The sequence below is a fragment of the Oryctolagus cuniculus genome, chromosome 3 (genome assembly GCF_051225735.1).
Source record: "Oryctolagus cuniculus isolate XC-2025 breed Fujian yellow rabbit chromosome 3, ASM5122573v1, whole genome shotgun sequence".
Lineage (NCBI taxonomy): Eukaryota > Metazoa > Chordata > Mammalia > Lagomorpha > Leporidae > Oryctolagus > Oryctolagus cuniculus.
Genome location: NC_142869.1, coordinates 20,475,332 through 20,501,154, shown reverse-complemented (window position 1 = coordinate 20,501,154; position 25,823 = coordinate 20,475,332). Strand labels below are relative to the sequence as shown.

General features: G+C 53.9%; 1 protein-coding gene across 8 annotated transcripts in view; it reads right to left on the bottom strand.

Annotated features, from left to right (window-relative positions):
- The window catches only part of CFAP65 (cilia and flagella associated protein 65), a 36,239-nt gene extending 20,585 nt beyond the window's left edge, over positions 1 to 15,654 (bottom strand). Inside the window, exons 1-14 of one of the 8 annotated variants that reach the window (XM_051848148.3) lie at positions 15,494 to 15,654; positions 14,559 to 14,739; positions 13,479 to 13,526; positions 12,968 to 13,204; positions 10,882 to 11,066; positions 7,503 to 7,605; positions 6,586 to 6,752; positions 6,216 to 6,415; positions 5,813 to 5,958; positions 5,119 to 5,341; positions 4,526 to 4,791; positions 3,565 to 3,765; positions 2,981 to 3,340; positions 490 to 627 (exon numbers count right to left, since the gene is read on the bottom strand). In XM_051848148.3, the coding sequence (XP_051704108.3) occupies positions 490 to 627; positions 2,981 to 3,340; positions 3,565 to 3,765; positions 4,526 to 4,791; positions 5,119 to 5,341; positions 5,813 to 5,958; positions 6,216 to 6,415; positions 6,586 to 6,752; positions 7,503 to 7,605; positions 10,882 to 11,066; positions 12,968 to 13,204; positions 13,479 to 13,526; positions 14,559 to 14,567 (2,283 nt within the window). In that variant the 5' untranslated portion in view covers positions 14,568 to 14,739; positions 15,494 to 15,654. Of the gene's footprint in view, positions 1 to 489; positions 628 to 2,980; positions 3,341 to 3,564; positions 3,766 to 4,525; positions 4,792 to 5,118; positions 5,342 to 5,812; positions 5,959 to 6,215; positions 6,416 to 6,585; positions 6,753 to 7,502; positions 7,606 to 10,881; positions 11,067 to 12,967; positions 13,205 to 13,478; positions 13,612 to 14,558; positions 15,038 to 15,493 lie in introns of those variants that run through there. The other 7 variants (XM_051848150.3, XM_089329837.1, XM_089329840.1 and 4 more) reach the window with 7 other exon arrangements.
- Between the last annotated feature and the right edge of the window lie 10,169 nt (positions 15,655 to 25,823).

The window sequence follows — 25,823 nt, the reverse complement described above, 5'->3', positions numbered from 1 at the left end:
GCGTGTGTGTGTGACAGCCAGCGAGGGTTTTGTGTGTGTGCGTGTGTGTGTGACAGCCAGCGAGGGTTCTGTGTGTGCATGTGTGTGTGTGACAGCCAGCGAGGGTGCTGTGCGTGTGTGTGACAGCCAGCGAGGGTTCTGTGCGTGTGTGTGTGACAGCCAGCGAGGGTTCTGTGCATGTGTGTGTGACAGCCAGCGAGGGTTCTATGCGTGTGTGTGTGACAGCCAGCGAGGGTTCTGTGCGTGTGTGTGTGACAGCCAGAGAGGGTTCTGTGTGTGTGTGCGTGTGTGTGTGACAGTCAGCAAGGGTTCTGTGTGTGTGTGCGTGTGTGTGTGACAGCCAGCGAGGGTTCTGTGCGTGTGTGTATGACAGCCAGCAAGGGTGCTGGCATGTGTTTCTGAGGTCATCAGAGAGGAAGAAGGATCTACAGGCCACGGCAGCAGGCAGAGCTTCCCGGAGCCTTCCCGGGGCTGTGGGACTGCACTCACCTTGGGGGCGTCCAGGGAGTAGTGGGGGACGTGGTGCTCGAAGGCGGCGTGGTAGCTGTGGCCCCGGGCACGCACGGTCAGGCACCAGGACGGGCACACCGTGCAGTCTTCCTCGATATTGTTGTAGCTGCGCAGGACCTGCAGGGGGCGGGCCACAGGCAGGCTCAAGCCAGGGCCCGTGTCAGAGCCTGGGGGGCACTGTCTTGCCCCCTCCCCACCTCTGGGCTACAGGAGGCCTGTGCTGGGCTCCCTGGGACAATGGTGCAGAGAATCGAGCTCCTGGAGCCTGAACCAGGGCCCGGCTCTCCCCAACCTTCCAAGGAGGGTGGGGTGGTCATGGAGGCAGCACCCATTGCTAGGAAGATGCCCAGGCAGTGAGGCCAACAGAAACAGCGTGAGTGGCAAACAGGCGTCATTTTAGATGTCCTGACAGCCATGTCAGAGAAGGAGACACATGAAACTGGTTTTGGTAATGTGTGTTACTTAGCCTAATATTGGAGCCTAAATTGTATCCTTGTAATGTAGCATCAATATAAAAAGTGGTTTTTTTTTTAAATATTTAAGAAGGAAATATATATGAGAAAGAGAAAGAGAAAGAGAGATTTTCCATTTGCTGGTTCATTCCCCAAATGGCCGTGATAGTGAGGTCTGGACCAGGCCTGAAGCCAGGAGCCAGGAACTCCATCCTGGTCTCCCATGTGTATAGCAGGGGCCCAAGTACTTGGCCCATTATCCGATGCCTTCCCAGGCACATTAGCAGGGAGCTGGGTCAGAAGTGGAGCAGCTGTGACTTGAACAAGTGCTCTTGTATGGGAGGCCAGCACTGAAGGCAGCTTAACCCAGGGCGCCCCAGCACCTACCCCTATATAAAAATTACGAATGGGCTTTCACCTTTTCGTACTGAGTCCTCAGAATCTAGCATGTATCAGAGTTCTTCAGAAAGTTCATGGAATGAGGCAAAAAGATAAGTTTATTTTGGTGCCATACTCAGTTTTTGCATCATTTGAATCATGAACTTTCTGAAATATCTCTCCCTTCATTTATTTATTTGTTTAAAGATTTATTTACTTATTTTGAAAGTAAAGATTTTTACTTTCAGATTGGGGGGGGTAGAGAGTTAGAGAGAGAGAGAGAGAGAGAGAGAGAGAGAGGTCTTCCATCTACTAGTTTACTCCCTGGATAGCCACAACAGCCAGCACTAGGCCAGGTGAAGCCAGGAGCTTCATGCAGGTCTCCCATGTGAGTGGCAGGGGCCCAAGTACTTGGCCCATCTTCTGCTGCTTTTCCCAGGTCGTTAGCAGGGAGCTGGATCAGAAGTGGAGCAGCTGGCTTCCAATCCAGCTCTCTGCTATGGCCTGGGAAAGCAGTAGAAGATGCCCTGGGTCCTTCAGCCCCTGGACCCACATGGGAGACCCGGAAGAAACTCCTGGCTCCTGGCTTCAGATTGGTGCAGCTCTGGCCATTGCAGCCAATTGGGGAGTGAACCATCAGATGAAAGACACCTCTCTCTCTCTCTCTCTCTCTCTTCTCTATCTGTGTAACTCTGACTTCCAAATAAATAAAATAAATCTTTAAAATAAAAAAAGAAATGGAGTAGCCAGGACTCAAACCAGCACCCATACAGGAAGCCGGCATCACAGGTGTGGCTTTTACCTGCTATACCACAATGCCACCGCCTTATTGATACTCACAGCACATCTCAATTCAGCCCCACGTCAGATGCTCAGTAGCACGCGTGGCTGGTAACCGCCCTGTCAGGCACAGCAGGTCCAGAGCCTGCAGCCTACAAATCCGAGGTGTCCAGCCTCAGCGAAGCACCTACGTTTCCCCAAGGCTGAGATGCTGCGATGGAGGCGAATTAAAGACTCGCTTCGGCAAAGCCTCCTGGAAAGCTCTGATGTGGCCCCAAGTTCATGGATGAAATGACCAGGGCTCAGAGACACAAAGGAACCTGCCCAAGCTCACTCAGCTGGTAGGTGACTGTGACCTCGACTGTGGGGCTCCACACCTGCCCCAGCCCCAGCGCTCTGACCGCTGGGGAAGAAGCAGGTGGGGCAGAGCCAAGTGGGAAAGGCAGGGCGGAGTGGGGACACGGTGGGGAGCAGCTCGCACTAAGAGGCCTGGACCGGTGCCGCAGGGCTGACAGTCATCGGGCACCCCTGCGCCTGTCCCCCAGGCCCTGTCTGGCCACAGCTTTAAAGGGACCATTGCCTACTTCAAGGACTAGAAGAGAAGCCAGGGCACCTCTGGCCCTGGGCACCACGTTTTCCCAAAGGGCTTGATCCCAGCTGAGTTCACCCCTAGAGGATGGAGGCCACCATGAGAGCAGCCAAGAAACCCTTCAGCCACGAGTCTGGGAGGGCATGGACTGGCAGGGGCTCCTCCTGTCCAGCCAAGGAGGAAGCGGGAGACACCGGGCACGGACAGGACAGGCTGTGCAGTGCCCTGTGTCATCCCCGGCCACCCCTCCCAGCGTCCAGGCCCCAGGCACCTTATAGACGGCGAAGGCTTCGAGCTCCACGGCATAGAGGCAGTTGGAGTAAGGCGGCTGGAAGTGCAGGCGCATGGCCATGGACTTGAGTGGGGGGACATCGCAGGTGTCCGGGGTCACCCAGAAGGGGCAGTCAGGCCTGTGTGTCCAGACCACGGTGATCTTGCCTTTGGTGTGGTTCATCAGGTACAGGGGCACAGGGTTGGGGGCCTCGGGCCCCGGGCAGGCGCCAAAATCCACTTCAACGGGCTCTATGGTGACAGGCGGGGGAAAGACAGCCATGTTGCCTGTGCCGTCAAGGAAGTACTCGGTCATGGGAGGGACGCTGGGGTACTGCGGCGCTGGCGAATCCTCCAGGTCCTGCACGGAGAGAGACAGGCGTGTGGGGCGGCTGCCGCGGCTTCTGCCCCCGTGCCTCTTCCACACCCGCCTTTCCGGAACTGGCTCCACCCAAGACGCCGTCGGCTGCCTACGGTGCCCACAGGGCTTCTGGGCTCCCAGGCGGCCTCAGAACTGCTAGAGCAGGGGGCAGGCACCTAGGAGGGCAGCCTGTCCCCGCTCCCCCAGGCAGGGGCCCCTGGTACCTCCACGGGCAGCATGAGGGCCCCGTTCTGGTCCTGCTCCAGCTTCTTCTCCTTCAGCATGGTGCACAGGACGTGAGGGGGGTAGAGCGTCAGGCCTCGAGCCAGGTGTGTGCGGTACCAGGTGAGATGCTGCGGCTTCAGGATGGCTGGCTTACTACTGTCCGAGTGGCAGGTCCCAATCAGGTCCAGGAACAGCGGGTCCTGTGATGTTTGTGCACATGGGACAGGGACGGGGGACAGAAGCTGGGCAGAGGTGGCAGTAGCAGGTGAAGGAGCGCCCCGAGAGCTGCCCGGCTGGTGCGGGGGCCAGTTGGCGTCCAGGGAGGCCCAGCCCTCAGGATGCTCGGCCGTTGCTCGCTCTCCAGCTACCGCCCACCCCTTGCGAGCATCCTGCAAACACCAGCCCTCAGGCCCACAGCAGGAGAGGAGAGCGAAAGGATGGCCTCCCCAGGCCCCATCCTCCTGCTGCTCACCCAGGCCTCCCCGGCACACACGAGAATTAGAAGGCACCCACTCCTCCAGGCAGACAGGAGGGGATTCTAAGCTAGAAGTCAGCCCCCACTTGTCATCTTGGCCGGACCCCCGCTGGTCAGGGCACAGTGTGTATGAGCTTGCCCAGGGGCCCCAGGAGGTGGGGGAGGAGGGTACATGTCTAACTCCAAAGCTCTCTGCCCTGCACCTGCTGTGTGGGGCGATAACCAGAGCTCCCTCTCCCCAGCCCATCAGCCACAGCAGCAGCACAGGCCTTGGCTGGCGGCAGACAGGCAAAGCTTGGCACTCCCACGTGGCTCACGTGCCCCTGGCCAACTCTGGGGCTGCAGCCCTGGAGGGGGTGACAACCCAGGTAGCAACCCCAGAAGTTCCAGAACACGGGACAGTACCCCCCAAGCCTTGTCTGCATCACTGGGTCTCAGAGGGAGCCCCCTCTTGCCCTCAGCCTTGCCCCCTCCCCTGCACCCACCTGGTGGTGGATGAGACAGGCCACCCGCCGGAAGTAGATGATGGGGTGAGTGGGCTGGAAGGTGCAGAGCAGGGTCGCGCGGGCCTTGCCCAGCAGGGTCCCGAAGGCAGGCCTGATGCTGAAGACACTCTCCGGGCAGTCGATGGCGAACTGGAAGTAGGCAGTACAGTCCTCCTGGTTCTCAATCCACAGAGACTGCTCCGAGCGTTCCCCGAGGTTGATCCAGCTGAAGTTGATGCAGTACTGCTGCAGGGACACGGCGGGACCTGGGCACAGGAGACGGGGTCCCTGGGAGGAGCCTGGAGTACCAGCCTCCCGAAGGATGCTTCAGAGGGGTTCCCGTTGACGGGAGGTGCGTCATCTGGGGACAGAAGGCCAGGACGGAATGGCCCAGAGGCCTGCAGCCTGTGCACAACTCCAGTGTCATAGCTCCAGGTGTCTGCAAATGATTCCCCACTGGGCCACCAGGGGGCAGCAAACACCCAGGCTAAGGACCAGGCAACGCCAGCTCTTGGAGCAGTCAGGGAGTGTGCAGAGCTGTAAGTGTGGGGCCGCCACCCAGAGGGAGTGCAGTGTCCTGGGGTTGCCAGTACCTCTACAGAAGCCCACGACCTTGAGCAGGGTTTGGGAGGCACAGCCGGAAGGCGTGATGGAGAAGTAGTCCACAGTTCTGGTGCTCAGGGCCTCGGGGTGGAAGATCACCGACACGCATTTCTTCTCTCCTGGGCGCACGACGCCCTGGGCCGTGGGGCACGAGAAGGCCTGGTCTTGGGCCAGCAGGTCTGGGACGATTTCAATCCTGAAGGGGGCGTTCACCTGCGGGGCAGGGGGCGGAAGTCAGGTGACAAGGTGGGCAAGCCTGTGCACTGTACTGAGGTGCCCAGTGGAGGGGGCAAGGGGCAGCTGGCATCCACCCAGCAGTGAGTGTGGAGGCAGGAAGAGGCCAAGCCATGTGCCCTGCACTAGGGCTGCCCAGAGAGGGGGACCTTTTTCTTTTGTCCAAGGTGCCGTGGTGGCTGCTTGTGTCCAGGGGTCCGTACAGGGCAGTCACTCTAGGGACTGTTCTGGGGAGCCAGGGGATGACCCCACACAGCTGTGTCTGGGGGAGGGGGTGGACACAGGACACCTGTTGACAACTCTTGGTGCAAATGGGTTATGGGAAGCTTGGGACCAAAGGTGTGGACGGCAGGGGGCGTTCTAAAGAGGGCATGGATTTTGGGAGCACCCATTCCTGGGGTCCCAAGCCCTGCCTTGGGCCTTCCCACCTGCCCCTGGCCCTGTGCGTACCACCGACGGGTTATGCAGCCTGATCTGCCGCTCGGCTGTGCAGCCCACAGCCACAGAGCCAAAGTGCAGCACTTTGTGGAAGCCTATGGCATCCTGGTCCTCTGGTTGCTTGTGCCTTATGCTCACCAGCAGCTGGGCGCACTTGGCTGTGGCAGAGAGAGGATGGGTTGGCGGGAGCCCGCCAGGGCCTCCGTGGCCCCAGCTGAGCAGTGCCTGGAAGAAGGCAGTGTCCCAGGGAGAAAGCAGCCGGTGATGTCATTGGAGGCAAAGAAGGGGTGAAGCCTGTGGGCTGTTGGGAAGTGGGGGGGGCCATGCCAGGGTGAAGATGGGGACACATTGCGGCTTGCGACCTAAAGGAGGGGCAGCGGGAGGCTCTGGGGACAGACAGGACAGCGGGCCTCACCCACAGCTTGCAGCTGGATGCTGCACTTCTGCCGGCTGTTCTCCCCGTACCAGCACGTGGCCTCGGCATCGTGGATGACAGCCACGAGGGGCTGAAAAGCCACCTTGATCTGGCAGGCCAGGCCTGGCTCCAGGAGCCCCGTGGCGGGAAACATCTGGAACGGACTGGGGAACTCCCAGGTGAAGAAGGTGGGTAGGTCCCTGGGGGGAGGGGGAGAGGGAGGGGCTCAGGCTCTGGGCTCCTGCCTTGGAAAGGTGGGCACTCCGGCCAGCCTCTGTCCTCTCCCGCTTGCCGCTGCGTACCACTGCTCACCACTATCCCCTCCTAGGGCTGCTGCTCCCCACCTCCGAGTCTCAGCCTCTCCCCTCACCCCACATTGTCCAGGTCGAACCAGGCCTCAACTGTGTCCCCTACGGCACACATGGGCAGCTGCAGTAATGGCAGGCAGGTCAGCTTGTGGCAAGGCAGGGTGGCCCTCAGGTCCACAAAGAATGTCCCCTCGGCTTTCTCAAACCACAGCCTGTCCATGTACTCCTTCTGTAGTGAGCAGAGACAGCCACAGGTCAGTGGGACGTGGATGGCCCCAAGAGAACACCCACTCCACCTGCCTGCAGCAGCCCTCCCAGCCTCTGAGGGAGTCAGCTACCCGCACACCTGCCCCATTTTGGTCTCAGAAATGGCCAAATGGTATTTTCATGTGACTGGCATTGTGGCATGGTGGGTTAAGCTGCCATCTGCAATGCCGGCATCCCATTTGGGCGCCGGTTCAAGTCCTGGATGCTCCAATTCCAATCCCGCTCCCTGCCTGTGCGCCTGGGAAAGCAGCAGAAGATGGCCAAGGAATCCAAGGCTTTTTGAAAGCCAAATTGAGTGGACTCCCCAAAGTTCATAGAAAACGGAATTAAAAGATAAATTTATTTTTGTGTATAAACTTGTTGAAATCCACGCATAGTTTTTCCATGATACACATTTTTCGTAAGCTTTATGAAGACCCCTTGTACAGTTTCAAAATATTTTTGTGCCAGAAGAAACTTATCTTTTAGTTCCGTTTTCCCTCAACTTGTTGAAGTGCCCTTACACAGTGCCCCAGCCTTTATCCTCCAGTATCCAATGGGGAACCCCTCTGCCCACTAAGACTGAGGGGCTTCCCGAGCTGGGCGTGTGCTCCCGTTGACAGCCTGTGTGATGCCTGGGGGAATCGCTGGCCACTCTGTCCTGCTTCCTGCCCCAAGGCCTCTAGGCCTCTGTTTCCGTGTCCCGGCACCACCCCTGGCCTGGGGACCTCACCTCCTCCAGAGGCCGGAAGATGATGGGGAGCGTGAAGCTTATGCCTGGGCTCAGGAAGAGGGGCTGAGGGATGACCGTGAAGAAGAACTTGCTCTTGGGAGGCCTGCGGGAGACAGCCCTGGGATGAGCACCTGGGATCAGGGCTCCTCAACCGGAGGAGGCAGAGAGAGCAGAGGAGCTCCTGTGGAACTGAGGGGCTCGAGAGGCCCAGGGGGTGGCCACGGAGAAGGGGCCATGGGGGCTGGTCACAAACGAAAGGACCCCTTCTCCCTCCTCCTCCTCCTGTTCCTGGAACAAAAAGGAGGAAGCATTTGTGCCTCTGATGAGTGTGAGGACCTGCAGGAACAGGGATAGGGGAGGGCCCCTGCGACACAACAGAATCCCTGAGCACCAAGACACGGACCCCCAGGTCTGAGAGGGGAGAAACGGGGTGCAGGGACCAGGGTGGTGGGGATGGATGCTGCAGCCCCTTCACACAGTAAGATGATGCTAGAAGTTCTTTTTATTTTTAAAGATTTATTTTATTTATTTGAAAGAGTTGCAGAAAGAAGTAGAGTCAGAGAGAGAGAGAGAAAGACTTTCATCTGCTAGTTTACTCCCCAGATAACTGCAACAGCCAGAGCAGAGCTGATCTGAAGCCAGGAGCCAGGAGCTTCTTCCAGGTCTCCCATGTGGGTGCAGGGACCCAAGCACTTGGGCCATCTTCTGCTGCTGTCCTAGACCATTAGCAGGGAGCTGGATCAGAAGTGAAATAGCCGGGATTCAAACCGGCGCCCATATGGGATGCCGCACTGCAGGTGGTGGCTTTAACATGCTGAGCCACAGCACCGGCCCCTGACACTAGCAGTTCTGCACCAATGAATGCTTATTTTAGGTGAAATGAACACATGTCTAAGACACTGTAATTTGCCATAACTGAGAGGTTTATGCACTAGAGCAGGCATTCAGCATGGCTGTTTAGACACCTGCGCTCCCTATCTGAGTGCCTGAGCCCCACCTCAAGCTTCCGGCTCCAGGTTCCTGCCAATGCAGACCCTGGGAGGTGGCAGTGATGCTCAACCACTGGGTTCCCAACACCCACATGGGAGACCAGGATTGCATGTCCAACCCCCAGCCATCCCAGGCATTTGAGGAGTCAATCAGCAAATGGGAACGCTCTCTCTCTCTTTCTCTCTGCCTCTCAAATAAACAAAATTATGTTTAAAAAGAATTATACACTAAATTTTTTTAAAAGATTTACTTATTTATTTGAAAGGCAGAGTTACAGAGGCAGAGGCAAAGAGAGAGAGAGAGAGGCTGGCGCCACGGCTCACTAGGCTAATCCTCTGCCTGCGGCGCTGGTACCCCAGGTTCTAGTCCCAGTTTGGGCACCGGATTCTGTGCCGGCTGCTCCTCTTCCAGTCCAGCTCTCTGCTGTAGCCCAGGAGTTCAGTGGAGGATGGCCCAGATCCTTGGGCCCTGCACCCGCACGGGAGACCAGGAGGAAGCACCTGGCTCCTGGCTTCGGATCGGCGCAGCGCACCATGTCTCCCACATCGGTGCAGGGGCCCATCTTGGGCCATCTTCCAATGCTTCCCCAGGCCATAGCAGAGATCTGGATCAGAAATAGAGCAGCCAGGTCTTGAACTGACGCTTATGTGGGATGCCAGAACTGCAGGCGGCGGCTTTACCCATTATGCCACAGCGCCAACCCCTATACAATAAATTTTATGTCCACTCTACCTGTAGCCCTCAAAGAAATGGAATATGTAGTCAACAGTCTTCTCACAAAAACACACTAGGGGCCGGCGCCGCGGCTCACTAGGCTAATCCTCCACCTTGCGGTGCCGGCACACTGGGTTCTAGTCCCGGTCGGGGCGCCGGATTCTGTCCCAGTTGCTCCTCTTCCAGGCCAGCTCTCTGCTATGGCCCGAGAGTGCAGTGGAGGATGGCCCAAGTACTTGGGCCCTGCACCCCACGGGAGACCAGGATAAGTACCTGGCTCCTGCTATTGGATCAGCGCGGTGCGCTGGCCGCAGCGCGCCGGCCGCAGCGGCCATTAGAGGGTAAACCAATGGCAAAGGAAGACTTTTCTCTCTTTCTCTCTCTCTCACTGTCCACTCTACCTGTCAAAAAATTAGAAAAAAAAAAGACACAATAAAGAGCAGAAAAGACAAGTCACAGGTGTGAGAAGATATTCACAACACATAACTGAGCAAGGATTAGAATCTGGGATGAGAATTTACTAAAGAAAGAAAGAAAGAGACAATCTCATGAAAAACAGGCATAGATTTGACATGGATTTCACAAATGAAATGCAAATAGTTGTTAACCTATGAAAAGACACTCGACCTCATTAATAGTGGTCAGGGAAATCAGTAATCAAGGAAATGCAGATTAAAATCACAACAAGTTCTCGTTGCTGGCAACATTTTTTAAACCTAATAGTAGCAAGTATTGGTAAGAACACTGAGAGACAGGAACTCACATATATTGTGGGTGGGAATATAAACAGACACAGATGTGGGAGAATGGTTTGACCTTATCTACAAAATGGGAACTCATACATCTCCCAGGCCTCGGCAACTGGCTCTGTAAACCTCGGAGAAACTCTTAGACATGTGCAAACAGAGAGGCACACACAGATGCTGCTAACAGTCCCAAATGGGGAACAACCCACGGGTCCCTCAACAGAAGCCTGGATAGACACAGGCATGCACTGGAACACAAGAGCACAGTGAACCATAGTTGCCCACGGATGAGCCAGAGATGGCATAGGCAAAACAGTTACACTGCCACTAGGGATGCCCACATCACACATCAGAATGGCTGGTTTGAGTCCCCAGCTACTCTGTGTCCAGTCCAGTTTCCTGCTAACGTGCACCTGGGAGGAAGCAGGTGATGGTTTAAGTATTTTGGTCCTGGCCACCCACATGGCATTCTAGGTTCCTGGCTTCAGCCTGGGCCAGCCCTGGTTGTTGTAGCCATTGGGGGAGTGAACCAGTAGATGGAAGATCTCTCTTTCTTTCTCTCTCTCTCTCTCAAAAATACAGAGAAAATAAATCAAAATTTTAGACAAGAATTACAAAGTTATACTATATTCTTCCATGCCTGTAAAGTCATCAGAAGACAATATTCAACTGTATCATCTCAGCGTGCAAACACAGGTTAAGTTCATTTGAGAAAGGCAAGAACACTGCACACAGGAAAGTCAGGACAGTAGGTCTCCTTGGGGTGGGAGGTTCCCACAGAGGAGGGATGCCTACGGGGGAAGGCGAGCCCCAGACAGTTACTCTGTGACTTCATCACACTCTCCTGATTTTCCATGAAATTTTAAGAGGGCTTGTAAAGAGAGCCTGTGTTGGGGGGCTCGAGAGCACAGGGGCTGGGTGCCTGGTACCTGTATTTCATCTTCTGGATTTTCAAGGAGAGGTTTTTCAGGACCAGGTTCCGTGTGGTCTCTTTCCCCAGCTCCCAGTCCTTCCACTGCAGCTCCTCAGCCACCTCAATTCCCCAGATGATCCTCTTCTTCACTCTGTCCTGTTTCTTTGAGATGCACACCTGAGTGTCCATGGGGCTAGCAGGCTGTTCAGGTGGTGAGGAGGAAAGGGAGAAGAAAGGAGACATTGGATGTTAGGAAGCAAGGACCAGGAGGATGGGCAAAGATCTCTCCCCCTCCAGCACACAGTGGCGCTGCCACTTGGTCCGGGGAGAGGTGAGGCATGAGTCAGCCTTACTTCTTCCAAGGTCACTGGAGCCGTTTGCAGCTAGAGCCCCTGCTGCCCCCGATGCCTTCCCAGGTCATCCCACCTGGCATCCAAACGCAGCCTCGGCCGGCCTGTTCAGTGCCTCAGTGCACCTCAGCTGCCTCTCCTGCAGGTGCTTCCCCCTCTTCTTCTTTGCCCCTCTCCAGCTCCTCCCTACAGAAGCCCCTCGCAATGCAAATGGTCCATCCCAGGTGCCTTCCCAGACTACAGGGACACTCCACAGTTCCCTCTGCACCCGTCACCTGGCTGGCAGAGCAGAAAAAGGAGCTAATTTGCCTGCAAGCAACACCCTCGTGTGCTTCTGGGGCCACTCCAATATGGTCCTGGTGACGTCAGACAGGTAGTACACCTACGTTTCCTGTCTCCAGTGGAAAAATGCTTCCACAGGCTGATCCATAACTGCTATCTCTCCGAGGAGAGAGATAAGGAGAGGCGTGGAAAACCACTCAGGGACAGGAAGACAGAGCGAAAATCAAATAGGTGTCTTTCCCTACCATAGCTCAACTCGTGGCTGTTTTGTCTTTGATCAAGTCTTGCTTTTCCATTGTAACATACACAAGCGTGTAGCCATCCATCCCACAAATATTTGCTGACCATCTATTCTACACTGGATACAGAGCTATGTGCTGGAACCATAATGGCAAGCGTGACAGGTAAACCCTTCCTCTCTCAGTGTGTATACCCTTGGTACACACACAGTGTGGGATGGGCAAGATGAGATTTTCTTCCCCCGTTTGCACATGGAGGAGAGGTGACATGATGAGGGAAGGTAATGTTCTGCAAATATCACTTATCGCATCAGTCAGGATCCAGCCAGGAAAACAGAAGCCACTCTGTGGCTTTAAAACAAGGAATTTGGGGGCCAGCGCTGTGGCGCAGTGGGTTAACGTCCTGGCCTGAAGCGCCGGCATCCCATATGGGCGGCGGTTCTAGTTCCAGCTGCTCCTCTTCCAATCCAGCTCTCTGCTGTGGCCTGAAAAAGCAGTAGACGATGGCCCAAGTCCTTGGGCTCCTGCACCCACGTGGGAGACCTAGAAGATCCTGGCTCCTGGCTTCAGATTGGCCCAGCTCCAGCCATTGCGGCCAAGTGGGGAGTGAGCCATTGGATGGAAGACTTCTCTCTCTGCCTCTCCTCTCTCAGTGTGTAATTCTGACTTTCAAATAAATAAATAAATCTTAAAAAAAAAAAAACAAGGAATTTAATGCATGACCAAGGAATAGCAAGGTAACCCAAGAGTTAGTGGCATCAAGATGCAGTCACACGCCTTGCTTACGTGGTGGCTACAGACACTTCTGACACGAAGTGGAGGCACAGGAGATGCTGTCAAAAGCAGAGAGAGGAAGAGAAATTCCATGACTTTTCCCTTCTTCTACTGTCCCACGCCACAGCCACCACCTTGAATAACTGTACCATCACACGGCGAGAGAACCAGAAGAGTTGCAAAAAGCCAATATCTACACTTCGGTAAACGCCAAAGTCCGAAGGGTCAAGGCCAGAGGAGCTTTCTGAGGGCAGACAGAAAACACTGGGCACCTGGGCAGCCTCCCACCTGCCCTTCTCCGGGGCCCTCCCTCCCCCGACAGCCCCTCGCAGCTAGCTCCCTGCCATCAGCGCACCAGTCTGCTTGGAGCCGCGTCTGTGCAGCATGGAGCGCTGCGGTGTCGACGGGAGACCCTGAGTTTCCCAGCCCCTGCCCTGGTCCCTAGTCAGCCCCTCACCTGGGTACTGCCGCTGCTGCTGCAGGCGCTCATAGCGATGCTGCTGCCATCGAGGGTGGGCATGGCCACCGCGCTGCCACTCAGGCAGGAGCCGCCGGAGTTCCTGGTGTAGTCCCCGCTCTCCCTGGTCCTCATGGTGGGGCCTGGGGATGCCTGGACGAGCATCGGGCTCCTGAACACAAGTGCAAGAGGAGCACTTGGGCTAAGCCAGCAGTTCCTGCCTGGTCCACGTCCGAGCTTGGAGTTGAGAAGAGAGTGGAAGGGACATGAGAAAGCAGTCGAGGGCAGAGACTCGCTGTGGGCATCACTGACACGGAGGAGGGGGGTCTGTTCCTAGCCATGGCAACGGGGGAAAGGGGGCACCACAAGCAATGAGACTGGATACGGATCTAGGGCTTTGTCCAGGAGTCTTGGGACTTGGGAAAGGCGCTTGAAAGAGGGACTTGGGGTGAGGCCCACGTGGCCACGCCCCTCTGTGGCCACACGCGGCATGGCCCAGCACGCACATTACCTTTATCGGGGTTCTGCTCCCTTGTTTCCTCTGACTGTGTCCTGCCTCCTGGGAGCAGGAATAAGAGGCAAGGAAGAGGCACGTGAGGCAGGCGGGTTCTTGGTTCTCTGGATTCCTTCTACCAGGGCACCACCTGTAATCCAGGTTGAAAGTCAACACTCGCTGAAACATCAGAGCAGTCCAAGGATAAATGAATGCATCTCTAAAGCTGAGGGACCCCCAGATGGACTGCAGCGGGGAGATGGATGCAAATATACGTGGTGCATATGCCACTGCTTAAAAGGCTGCTAGGTTTTGCTTTAGGGAATTCGAAATGTCTCCAACGGGCTCTGGCTCTATCCCCTCAAATCCCTGCTTCCTCCAGCTGACCCCCTCTGTCATCCCCAGCTTGTGTGACTTTGCCTCCTGCAAGGCTACGTGCTTTGGGCCCACAGTGTCCCCCCACCTCAGACATACCAAGGCCAGCCCCGCGCAGGCCGCTCCCAGGAGCCCCCCCCCCCAAAAAGATACAGCTCTCACTTCCCTTTGCATTCATTTTGGAGCCATCACCCACAAGTCACCACAAATCACCTTCCCCAGATCGAACACGGGCCACAGCCGCAATTTAGAATTTTCTAGTAGCCACCATGAAAAAAACTCAAAAGCAACAGGTGAAATTAATTATAATAATATATTTTATTGAATCCACCATATCAAAGAATACTATTCATTTACTATATAACCAATCTGGAGTCACTAAGGAGCTGTTTCAGATTTTCCCCACTAAGTCTTTGCAATCTGGATACTTCACGCCACAGAACTCAGTTCAGAGTACCTGCATCTCAAGCACACAGAGCTCCATAACTGCTATTCCAGGAAGTACTGTAAGGTCTTTACAACTATTTTAATCCCTACAATGGTTTATGATTTCATGTGACTTGCCCGCCACTTGACCTAAAATGATCCCTTTTCAAGCCTGCGGTTCGGCTCCTTATTAGAAGGCATTCGGATTTAGTCATTATCTTTACAGTGGGAATTCACACACTTCCACTGGACACCTCCGCCCCAGAGGGAGACTCTGTGGGCTCAGTTTTTGCTCACCGGCAGCATTTCCAAACCCTCTGGAGGGGACCATCTCAGATTCACTCGCGCATTCCTTTCACAAAGTGCTTACTGGGCGCCTACTGTGGGGCAGCCCCTGTGCCGGACGCTGGAGAAGACAGGGACGACTCTTACGTTCACATGTGAGGTGGGCGTTCAGAAGGACTCAAAGAAACGCAAGCTGGGGAGACAGGGAGAAGAGTCCCTCACTTTTCCGCCACTGGGCGGCTCTGCAGTCCGGCTGACTGAGGAGTGGCTCTGGCCTCGGGGACTTCTACACACACCCATCCCCCTGTGCTCTGGGCTTCTGAAGAAGCCTCCACTGGACACACGCAACGACCCCAGGGAGATGGGGAACAGCGGGGTGCGAGGCGGGCCCAGTGAGGCTCAGAGGGTTTGGGGGCTCTGGCATCGGTCCTGGGGCGAGGGAAGCTGGGGTCCAGCATCTCCTCAGACAAGTTCCTCCATCTCCGTCTCACCTGTAAAATGAAGATGACCCCATTTCACAAACTGATGTGACAAACCCACGTCACTACCACTAACCACAGCGTCCACATTAGCCTGCTGCTCTTCCAAAAGGTTTACCCTGCGAGGAGTCACTGGGCAAGTGAGGATGTTTGGGTTTGTTTCGATCCGATTTTTTAATCTCGAGGATTAAATTTTTTCCTATAAATTTCCTTTACTCGCCTGCTCTCTGACAAAAAAAAAAAAATCCCTAAACTGAGCAGTGGAAAAAGTGACGAGTCGTTGAGGGAAAAGGTAAGAAAAGGGTAAAATGAAGGGACAGAAAATAGACTTAGAGCCGCGTCTCTTTTCTTTCGGGATCCTCCGGCTGATGGATCTCGCCCACGTCAGTCCCACGGGGCTCTCGGAAGCGCATGCAGGGGACCCCTGACCACGAGTTCCTATAACAGGCTGTCTCCCGGGACCCATACCTTCCCTGGTCACTCGCGCAACTTCTGGGATCCCGGGACCAACGCTCGGAACTCACACCGCCGCCATGTTGCCGTCTCCATAGATACAGGACGCGCAGGACAGAGCGTCTCTTGGTGTCCCAGGGCAACGACGGCAGCCCGAATGAGCCAAGCTTCATAGAAAGCGAATGCCCCACCTACGTTTAGCGCCTACCGTCAGCTTTAATTCTTTGACTTTCCCTGCTAGTAGCCACTCTGGGCTTCTACCAGTCGCAACCCGATATATCCAATCCCCTAGCTGTCGTGAGGCCCCAGCAATGGCGACTTTAGTTCACAACCAAATTCATAGAAAGTTACTGGGCGGACTGGTCACCCAAATGGGAGTCTGTGAATCTTTTCACACACATGCTGGTGATATAGGGTCAGATCCTCAACCGCAGTTGTCGACTTAAAACCAGCCCATGAGTATTGGCGCTGAAGTGCAGTGAGCCGCCGCCTAAATGCGGGAATCCTATATGGCCACCGGTTCAACTCCTGGCTACTCCAAGTCTGATCCAGCTCTCTACTAATGCACCAGGGGAAGCAGAGGAAGATAGCCCAAGTGCTTGGGTCCCTGCACCCACGTGGAGGACCGGGAAGAAGTTCCTGGCATCAGCCTGATCCAGCCCTTTGGAGAGTGAACCAGGGAATGATCTCCCCCCCACCACCAACTCTGCCTTTCAAATAAATAAATTAATCTTTTAAAAAATGACAGTCCGTGGTAACTTCTAATCTGCATCTTGCTTTGTGGGTGGGAAAGAACGTTGGTGCTTTTGGGCCAGGAGCATTTCTTCATGTTCAACATTGAGACGAGCGGCTCTTTTGAGGGGACCTGAAGGTTAATGCATGAAGGAAAAATCGTTACACATAATGTGGACTGGGGGAAGCCCATTTGACCATTTGCCGAGTGCGTGCACCTGCATGTGTGTGTCTGTGGCTGAAGATGTCTAGATATGTGGAGTCTCAAAGTTCCTTCGTGAGCAATCAAAGATGTTTCACTGTCCAGGAAGCGGATGTTTTTCTTCTCAGGTTGGAGGGCTGGGGGTATAGTCAGGGAGAGGGGACATCGGCAGTCTGGAGGTAAACCCAGACAGTAAGGTCTTACTGTGGGGTGCTTGGAGTGGGCTTGCGGACTCTGAAAGACAGCCTGAAGGGGCAAAGTATTCCAAGCTGGCCTGGGAGACCCCATGGCCAGGGGAGGCCAGGACTAGGGGGAGGGGCAGCCCAGGCACCTCCACTGACTTAACCCCAGCACACCAGGCCTGCAGCTTGCCTGGAATCCAGGACTGTGGAAGTCAGTGTGCTTTCCCAGGTTTTAAAAGGACTCTCAGAATCTGAAACCCATACTTTGGACATGATGATGTTCGTGCTGTTTGTAGTTTCTTTAACAATCTCCTTTTTGTTTTTCCCTAAGTTCTTTTTGAAATGGTCACCCTGACTCAGCTGGATCTCAGGGACAAGGAAAAGGACCTGTCTAGTCTGAGGCTGAAAAAAAATAAGGAGCAAACTCTGCTCTGGGGGTGGAGTTTGGTGGTGGCCTCAGGAATCCCAGCAAGAAAACCCCGAGGTGGAGGAAAATCCATGTGTCCCTGTGTCAGCTTCTAGGGAGTGTTCCTCCTGAGCTCTCAACTGTCCGCACCGTGGTGGATCCTGGGCCTGGGACCATAAAAGTAGATGGTTTCTGCCCTGTGGGCTCTTCTTCAGTGGAATTCTAGCTTCTGCCTGGGAGCCCTGTTGGCCAATGATCTTGGCTGACATGGGGGACTCCCAGGGAAGGCACCGCCTGCTGGACTTTATCCAGGGCGGGGAACAGCATGGAATGAGGCATGGCAGGGAACTGGGCCTGAGGAGGGGCAAGAGGAAGCCAGGATTGCTTTGGAAGTCCCCCTTTCAGGAGCCCAGAACCCACAGGGGATAATAGGTGCTGGGCCCTGATCCTATCCTCCGTGGACCCCAAAAAGGCAATAAGGGAAGGTGCTGTTTGGTTAAGGTGGGTGATGATTTAGGACATTGAGGAGGATCAGGATGTAGAAGAAAGGAAAAAGGATGGGGGGGGGGAGTTGGGAGTGGGGAGAGACAGCCTCAGATCCTCCTAGACTGGAAGCTGGGCTTCCACGTCTGTAAAAGTTACCTTCCTCAGCCTTTTCTCCAAGTGTCTTCCCATACTCCTCATGGCATACAGAGGCTGGGCTGGGAAATCAGACAGACCTGGAATTAATCCTGAGAGTCTTGCTTACTGGTTGTCTGACCTTGGGTAAGTCACATGATCTTTCTGAACTTTAGCTTCCTCATCTGGTGCCTAGGATAATCTTCAAAAGTGGGTGTGAAGAGAGAATGACCAGGCCTGTGCCAAGCAATCAGCAGTCAGATACACAGATCCAGGAAGGTCACCTGCTAAGGGGAAGGTCCCTGCAGATAAGCCATTCACTCACTCTGTGCACCCTCCCCTTCCTGGCCTCTCTGCTGCACCCTGGAGAGGTGGGAAATCCTTCTCTCCACGTCGTTCTCATTTGTTTCACCAAGAAGGAGCCTGCCCTGCTGCTCTCTGAGGCAGAGAAAGATGGAAGGAGATGCCCTGCTGTCCAGGTGGAAAGTCCCCTCAGCCTCAGTCCTTAGTGCTCTGCCACCTTCCTTTGCCCTGGATGCACTCTACTGAGTGCTGCTACAGGTCTGCATCTCAAACGTCCTTGGGGAAGGGAGGTGAGAAGGTGGGGCTTTCCACCGAAGCTCTTGACCTGAAGAATGCCTAGGTCAGGTCATCTCAGCCCAGCTAGTGGGTAGAGAGGGAGACACTGTTGCTAAGCCCCTGGGATAGTTCTGGGCTAGATCTAGGAGCAAGTATGGAGCACTCTGCATTAGAAGGCCATGGTGCCTTGTAACTGTTGGGATGGGAGAGTTTTAACAGATGGGTAGTACCTCCAGGCTGAAGAGGCTCCCAGGGCACAAAACTGGTGAAAATTTTGGAGTAGACTACCACGTGTCAAGAGAGTTCAAAGGAAAAAAATTCCATTCTTTTGGTTTCAGCATAGAATTTCTAACATCCAAATACCAACCTAAGCCATCTAGATAACTTATTGCCTCTATTCATTGTCCCCACCACAGGGGAGAAAACACACAGGCCAACAGTAGGGGAATGGAGGGGAAAGGACATGGAGTTTGCTCTTGAAATACTCAAGTTCAAGTTCTGTTCCAACTTCTAGTAGCTGAGCAATGCTAGGCAATCATTAAACCTCCCCAAATCTCACTTTCCTCACTTGTAAAATGGAGATAAAAGAAAGTGGCACCCAAAATACCTAACAATTATTAAGGTATGGGTGCTGATCTGTGAGAAAGGACACCCTCAGGCCTTTGAGCTGAATCAAGGTCTTGGAAGCCCACATTGCACCAGGCCTTAACCCTTTAATTATTAGGTCATGAGGAAGCCTGGAGATGGAAGGAGTGAACAGCCAAAGTGGAGGGCCCAGTGACTGTTTTTTGTTTGTTTGATTTTGTTGCTTTTTTTGTTTGTTTTTACCCACTGCTACCAATCAGTATAGCTACCTGTACTAGTGGCAAGTCAGACATGAGGACAAATCCCTACCTCACAGGCTACTGTATATATTTACTTATTTCAACTTGAAGTATCTCCATCTCTGGCTTCTTCCTCGTTGGTGGAAGAGTTCTTACCACATCCAACTGCTCATTTCCCTCTAGTCTGATGAGGGTCCCTTCTCTGTGGACGCCCTCCCCTACACCGCTTCCTGCCAGCTCTGCAGCTACATGACTGTCTCTCTGACCAGCACCATGGACAGCGCCAGCTGATCAGCCCATCTTGAGCCATCCCCTTCCTCCTTCCTCCTGCCTCTGTCTCCTGTTCTTTCAGCCAATCCAGTCTAGAAATCCTGAGAGATGAACAGAATGAAGCTACCCCCATGAAGACAGTACAGTGGAGTGGTTAGGAAACAGCTCTGGAGCTAAGAAGATTGGATTTGAATCCCAACCCCAACAACCATGGGCTGTATAATTTGTCTCTTCCCTGCTGTAAGAGCCAGTCTTCACATCTGTAAACAGGGAGAACTCTGACAGCTACCTCAAAGGTGGTGAGGTTTGAATGAGAAAAATTTAAAGAATTTAGCATGACATCTGGCTCATTATAAGTTCCAAATAAATGAAGAATATTGTTATTCTATTGCTTTCCATCCTCTAATTCCTCAGACCCTTTCTGATCAATTTCTGACCACACAGCCCTCTCCTAAGTAAAAGAGTCAGAATACAGCCCCAGACTCAGGGAACGTGGCTTCCTGTGAGTGTGGAAGTTGCTTTGGACTCAAGTATAGTCAGGGAGCCCACTCCTTTGACTAGTTCATGTGATTTTTTTCATTAGATTTTTTTTCACATTTTACATTTTTTGAGTTAATACTAAATGTACATCAGAGTCACAAAAATAGTACAGAAAGTCCTAGCTGCCTCCTGGATTCACATCTTACGTGACCCAAAACATTTACCAAAGTCAAAGATTTAAACTTGGTACATTAGGCCCTACTAACAAAAGAGCAGATTGATTTAGATTTTCCAAGTTTGTTCACTGATGTCCTTTTGCTGCTGCAGTATCTACTCTAGAATTGCACCCACCATCTGGCTGGTATGCTTTCTGGTGTCTTCCACTTGGGGCGTTTCCTGAGTCCTTCCTGACCTCTTGTGAGCCTGCTTCTTTTAACAGTTTGTCAATTATTTTGTAAGACACTCCTAGTTTGGTCTCACCATTTCTCAAGGTTTGAGTAAGCTTTGAATACTGGGAAGTAACACAGAGGTGTTACACCCTTCCCAGAGTATCATAGGAGAGAGGATACGGTGTCAGTACACATTTTTGATTATGTTGACCTTGATTGCTTGGCTGAAGTGGTGTCTGCAAGGATTTTCCACTGTAAAGTTGCTATTTTCCCTCTAATCATGCACATCTATTGCTTCTCTAGGATTAAGAGGTTGAACCCAAGAAACCTGTTCCCACACTAACCTTTCCATCTCTCTCCCAACCACTCCTCCAAGTCACAGCCTCTCCCTATTGTCTGCCTCGATGTGTTCCTCTGAGGTTTCCTATGTCTGGCATTCAGAGGTGTGTGCAGAAGCCAGATGCAGGTGCACTTGGAGTTTATTAGTGCAACCAGGTGCTTTCTGGTTCATCTTTATGACCCCATCTTGCTGAGGCCCTGTGCTTTCTGCTTGCAGGGGCCCTCTGTGTACATAAGCCAGCAACCGCCCACAGGAATGTCCAACGCCCTCCCCAGGTCTGGCATCAACCTTTGAGCACTTTCTTCAACATTTAACAGTTGGGGTTTTTAGTCACCAGCGCCCTGTCTCTCCACTTGGCCATGTATAATCCACTAGTGCAGCTCCATGGGCTTCCTTCCAGAACCACTGCAAGAATCTGTTGTCATCAGAGACCCTGCCAGAGGAGCAGACACACGTTTTCTGCAACCGATTTGAGTAGGGAGAGATGTGCTCATCCATACCTGCCCTTTGCCTCCAACTCCATCTGCCCCAGGTGGATGCCATTTCAGTGTCTTCTCATGCTGCCTTTTCAGTTCTTGAAGGACCCTCGTCTCTCCCCAAGCTTTACAAAGGTTCCATTTTAAAGTTGATGTGTTTATTTTTATTTTTGTAAAATTTGTTTGTTTATTGAAAGGGAGCACCACAGAAAAAGAGATCTTCCATCTGCTGGTTTCCCTCCCCAAATGCCCACAAAACTCAGAGATGAATCAGGCTGAAGCCAGGAGCCAGAAACTCCATCCAGGTCTCCCACGTGGGTGGCAGGAACCCAAGGACTTGAGCCATCGCTGGCTGCCTCCCAGGGTGTGCATGAGCAGGAAGCTGGATTGGAAGCCCAGGCACTCTGATACAGGATGTGGGTGTCCCAAATACTGACTTGACCCATTGCACTACAAGGCCAATTGCAGGCTCCATTTTTAAAGCCATGTGTCAAAACATGTTAAAGGTTTCTGGAAGTTCTTGGGCGATGGCTTCATCAGTGCCCAGTTCCTTTTTGTTCTTTGTTCTTGTTACCACTGCCAAGGAAGAAGTTACTCCAAAAATGCAAAGTGTTTTATTTCGTTTCTGGTTTTGTGAGTCAGGAATCCATGAAGTGTCTGACCAGGCATATTCCAGCTGGGGGCCTCTCACGCAGTTGCATTCAGATGTTTGCTCAACTGGGAAAGAGGTACCCTCCATTGAAAAACAGCAAAAAGTGCTGCTCTGGTCTGGTACCAGGAACAGGAAGTCTGTTTAGAAGAGGTGCATGCTGGGGCCAATGCTGTGGTGTAGCGGATTAAGCTGCTGTCTGCAGTGCCAGCATCCCACATGGGTACTGGTTCGAATCCTGGCTGCTCACCTTCTGAACCAGCTCCCTGCTAATGGCCTGGGAAAGCAGCAGAAGATGGCCTAAATGCTTGGGTCCCTGCACCCACATGGGAGACCCAGAAGAAGCTCCTGGCTCCTGGCTCAGCTCAGCTCTGGCTGTTGTGGCCATTCAGGAGTGAACCTGTGGATGGAAGATCTCTCTCAAACTGTCTCTCCCTCCTTCTCTGTCTGTAACTCTGCCTTCCAAGTAAATAAAAATAAAATCTTAAAAAGAAAAAAAAGACGTGCATTCTGGGGCCCAGAGCATGTCAGAATTTCAGCTTCCCAGTCTGCCTGGCCTAAAACTTTTGTGCAGTGTACAACTTGTACAATAGCAAACTAATCCTGGTGGGCCTCTGGCAGCCCCCTGATTGCTCTGGGGCTGAAGGCTGGGAGGGAAGCTGGGTAGAGTGAGACACTGGAGGAAGAACAGAGCCATCCACAGGGGTTGGGCAGGATACTCAAGGACCAGCTTCTTGGAGGTGGCTTTTGGATTTTCAGGGGGTGTGAAATCCACCAGGAATGGATGGGTGGAGGGCAAGTTCACGACACACTCAGGAACTAGGAGCCTGCGTAGCCTGAGCTAGAAGTGCCAGGAGAGGAAACAAAGAAATGGGAGGCGAGAGGGAAACCCATGCCCATGGCAGGGGCAGAGTGAAGAGGTGGCTGGAAGTGCCCCCGCAGGAAGCCCTCAGAGGTCAGACTCCAGCAACCGGAGCCGCTACCGGATGGTGCGGGAAACCTTCTGACAGGGATTGGGGTGGCAAGTCAGTTTCCCTGTTGGAGACTTCGCTTATCCTTCTGAAGAGGGGGTACCAATTTCCCTGGGCTCTGTCCCCAGGTGCAAGAGAGGAATCTTTAATGGGCTGCAGGGCCAGCCCCAAAATCAAGTCCTGCTGCAGCTCGGGGTGGGGATGAGGGGCAGGCCTGGACAGCTGGGGCAGATGTGTGTGTGCATTCGCGCGTGTGTGCGTGCGAGGTGGCTGGGTGGGACGCAGGGCGGCTGGCCCTCGCAGGAGTGGGGTGGGGCTGCTATCTCCCCAACAAGGCCTTATCAGATCCCAGCTGGCCAGACCCAGCCTGCAGAACAAAGAGGCTTTGAGAACCAGGCTGGGGTGTGTTAAGTTGAGCTTTGGGAGGTACAGCTGCCCTGGGGGGGCCATAGGGCACCACCCCACCAACTCCTTCAGCCCTGCCTCTGCCTTAGGACTCAGCCCAGCTCTCCTCAGCCTCCTCTCCTCACACTTCCAACCCAACCACCCAAGCCCTGAGTCTTCCTCACTGGGGGGCACCCGCTATGGCCCATGTGTGCTATTTACATTGTCTTTTTAAAACCCTAACACCTATGAGGGAAGGGTGCTCCTAACTCCTACTTTGTGAGTGAAGAAGCTGAGACCCAGAGAAGGGAAGTCATTTGGCCCAAATCACACGTTGTTAACAGAGTCCTCATTGTTAACAGAGTCCTAGGTCCCATACTGCAGCCAATCCAGGGCAGAGGGAATTGTTGGGTCACCGCCCCAGGAGGTGGGAGGGGAGGTAACCCCTGTCCCCCAACCTAGAGGCTCTGATGGAGCTGAAAGTGGCCGAAACCCTAACAGAAAAGGTAGTCCTGGAGGAAGAATGTACTAGGTGCTGTGAGGGGACCCAGCTGGGTCAGAGTGGGTAAGATGCGTCCATGCGTTCTTTGTCATCCCCCTATGGAGGAGCCAAGTCAGCCTTGAATCAGGTCAGAAATGGCTGTGCAGCTTCTGTCTGGGCCCACCTCGGCTGCTCCTCGCCTGTAGATGGGGCTTCTGGTCCATGGTCCACAGGGTTTCTGGTCCACTGCCAAGGTGAGCTCTAAGCTGACCACCAGCATCAACCATCAGCCACGGGGAGTGCCATCTTGGAAATCTTTAAGCACTTTGTGCTAAGTTTCTCAATGGAGGGCACCTGTTTCCTGTTCTCACACAGGGCTCTCAGATGCTAACAGCAGGCCCCACTGCCTGACGGACTCTTGTGCTTGGCTCAGCCCCTCCCAGCACAGGGCCCCTCACTGACAAAAACCATTGTGGGTTGTTAGGGGAGGCCCACGTGTTAGGGGAGAGGGGCAAGTGCAGGCCGCTGTGGCTGCTTCAGAGCTGTGCCCAGCAGTGACTGGGGCTCTCCCAGTCCGAGAAGAGGTGGTCAGCACAGCTTGGGGAAGAGTGTCTGTGGAGAGGACCCAGCACCGTCGTGTCAGGGCACCCGGCTGCAGTGGGCTCCTGTGTGAAGGGCAGTTGGCCTTGGCAGTTCTGGAGGTCCCTCCAACTTTGCCTCCAGGACCCCATCACTCAGTCTCACTTTCTTCAGGTGCCCCTGGGGACCCGTGGACTTGCACAGTAGGCATAGGCCTTGCACTTGGCCTGGGTTGGGCTAACAGGAGCTACTCTGAGTTTCTCCCCATGCATTTTCCAAACTGGGGGAAGGGTGCAGGGGGTACAGGCACAGCATGAATCTGGCTGTGTTTGAGTGGTCTTTAAAAAGCTCATGAAAGGGGTTGGTTTGGTGGTGTAGCAGGTTGAACTACCACCTGCAAGGCTGGCATCCAACACGTGCACCAGTTCTAGTCCCAGCTGCTCCACTTTCAATCCAACTCCTTGCTAATGCACCTGAGACAGGAGTGGAAGATGGCCCAAGTACTTGGGTCCCTGCCACCCACACAGGAGACTCCAAAAGGAGTCCCAGGCTCCTGGCTTTGGCCTGACCTTGTGGCCATTTGGAGAGTGAACCTGTGGATGGAAGGTTCTCTCTCTGTTTCTCCCTCTTTCTCTGTAACTCTGCCTTTCAAATAAATAAAATGAATCTTTTTTATGCATGGGAAATGCATATTATGTAAAAACTATGCCTGGATTTCAACATTTTTTGCACCAAAATAAACTTATCTTTTGAGTCCACTTTTCCAACAACTTTTCAAATTACCTGCCTGGATGGGAAAGCCCTGGACAACACCTTTACAAGTGTCGCCACTGGGGCCAAGGAGGGTCCACAGGCCAGGGTGCAGGGTGCAGGGTAGGGGAGTAGTATCTCACGCTTCAAGACCCCCAAGTTGACTTGGGCCCTCTCCTCTCCCCCACTGCCCACCCAACCTTGGTTTCTACCCTGTCTGTTCTATTTCCTGAATGCCTACAATATGTCACATTCTTTCTGTCACCCATGGCCAACTCCCCAGTCCAGGTCATCAACTTCTTCCCCCCCAGTAAATGGACTCCCTCATTCTACTATTGCCCCTCTAGCCTGGCCTCCATCCGTAGTAGGCGACTTTCAGAAGTAGTCTGGCCCTGTGCCCCCCACATCCCCAGACCCTTGGGATTGAGGCCAAGCTCAGGGTTACCTGACTCCTCCCATCTCTCCAACTCAGCTTTTGCCAAGTGTACATGCACCCACATTGCTTTGCGGCACTGGCCTGTTGGTTGTTCCTCCAAACCCCCCAGGCTCACTCCAGCCACCAAGCCCTTGACTTACGGGTCCTCAGCCTGGATCCTCTCCTTCTTCCTGCCTGCCAGACAAACACCTTCTTGCCCCAGTTTTAGCACCCTCGCCTTCAGGAGGACGTCCAGGCCACCAGCTGCTCCCCAGTCCTGCCAGAGCCCCTGTGAGACTGTCAGTGGCAGCACTCAGCACGTGGTGTGGAATCCTTGTCCTCCATGCTCCCCTCTCCCCTGCAGGCCGTGCCCAGTGCCCAGCACGAGGACATCTGGTAAACGTGGAGTGAATGAAGACCACGGTTGCAGATTCAGCAGCCTTGGAAGGGCTGAGCTTGGGCCCAAGGGGAGGGGCAGGCATTGGGGTAGTAGGTGCCTGGGTGGTGGGTGACCATCCCTCTCTGCACAGGTCTTGCCGCAGTGCGAGTTGGGGAAGAATCAGAGCCCTCACCTTGAAGCTGTGAAGGATGACTTTCCAGGCCGTCTTCCCTGTCTCC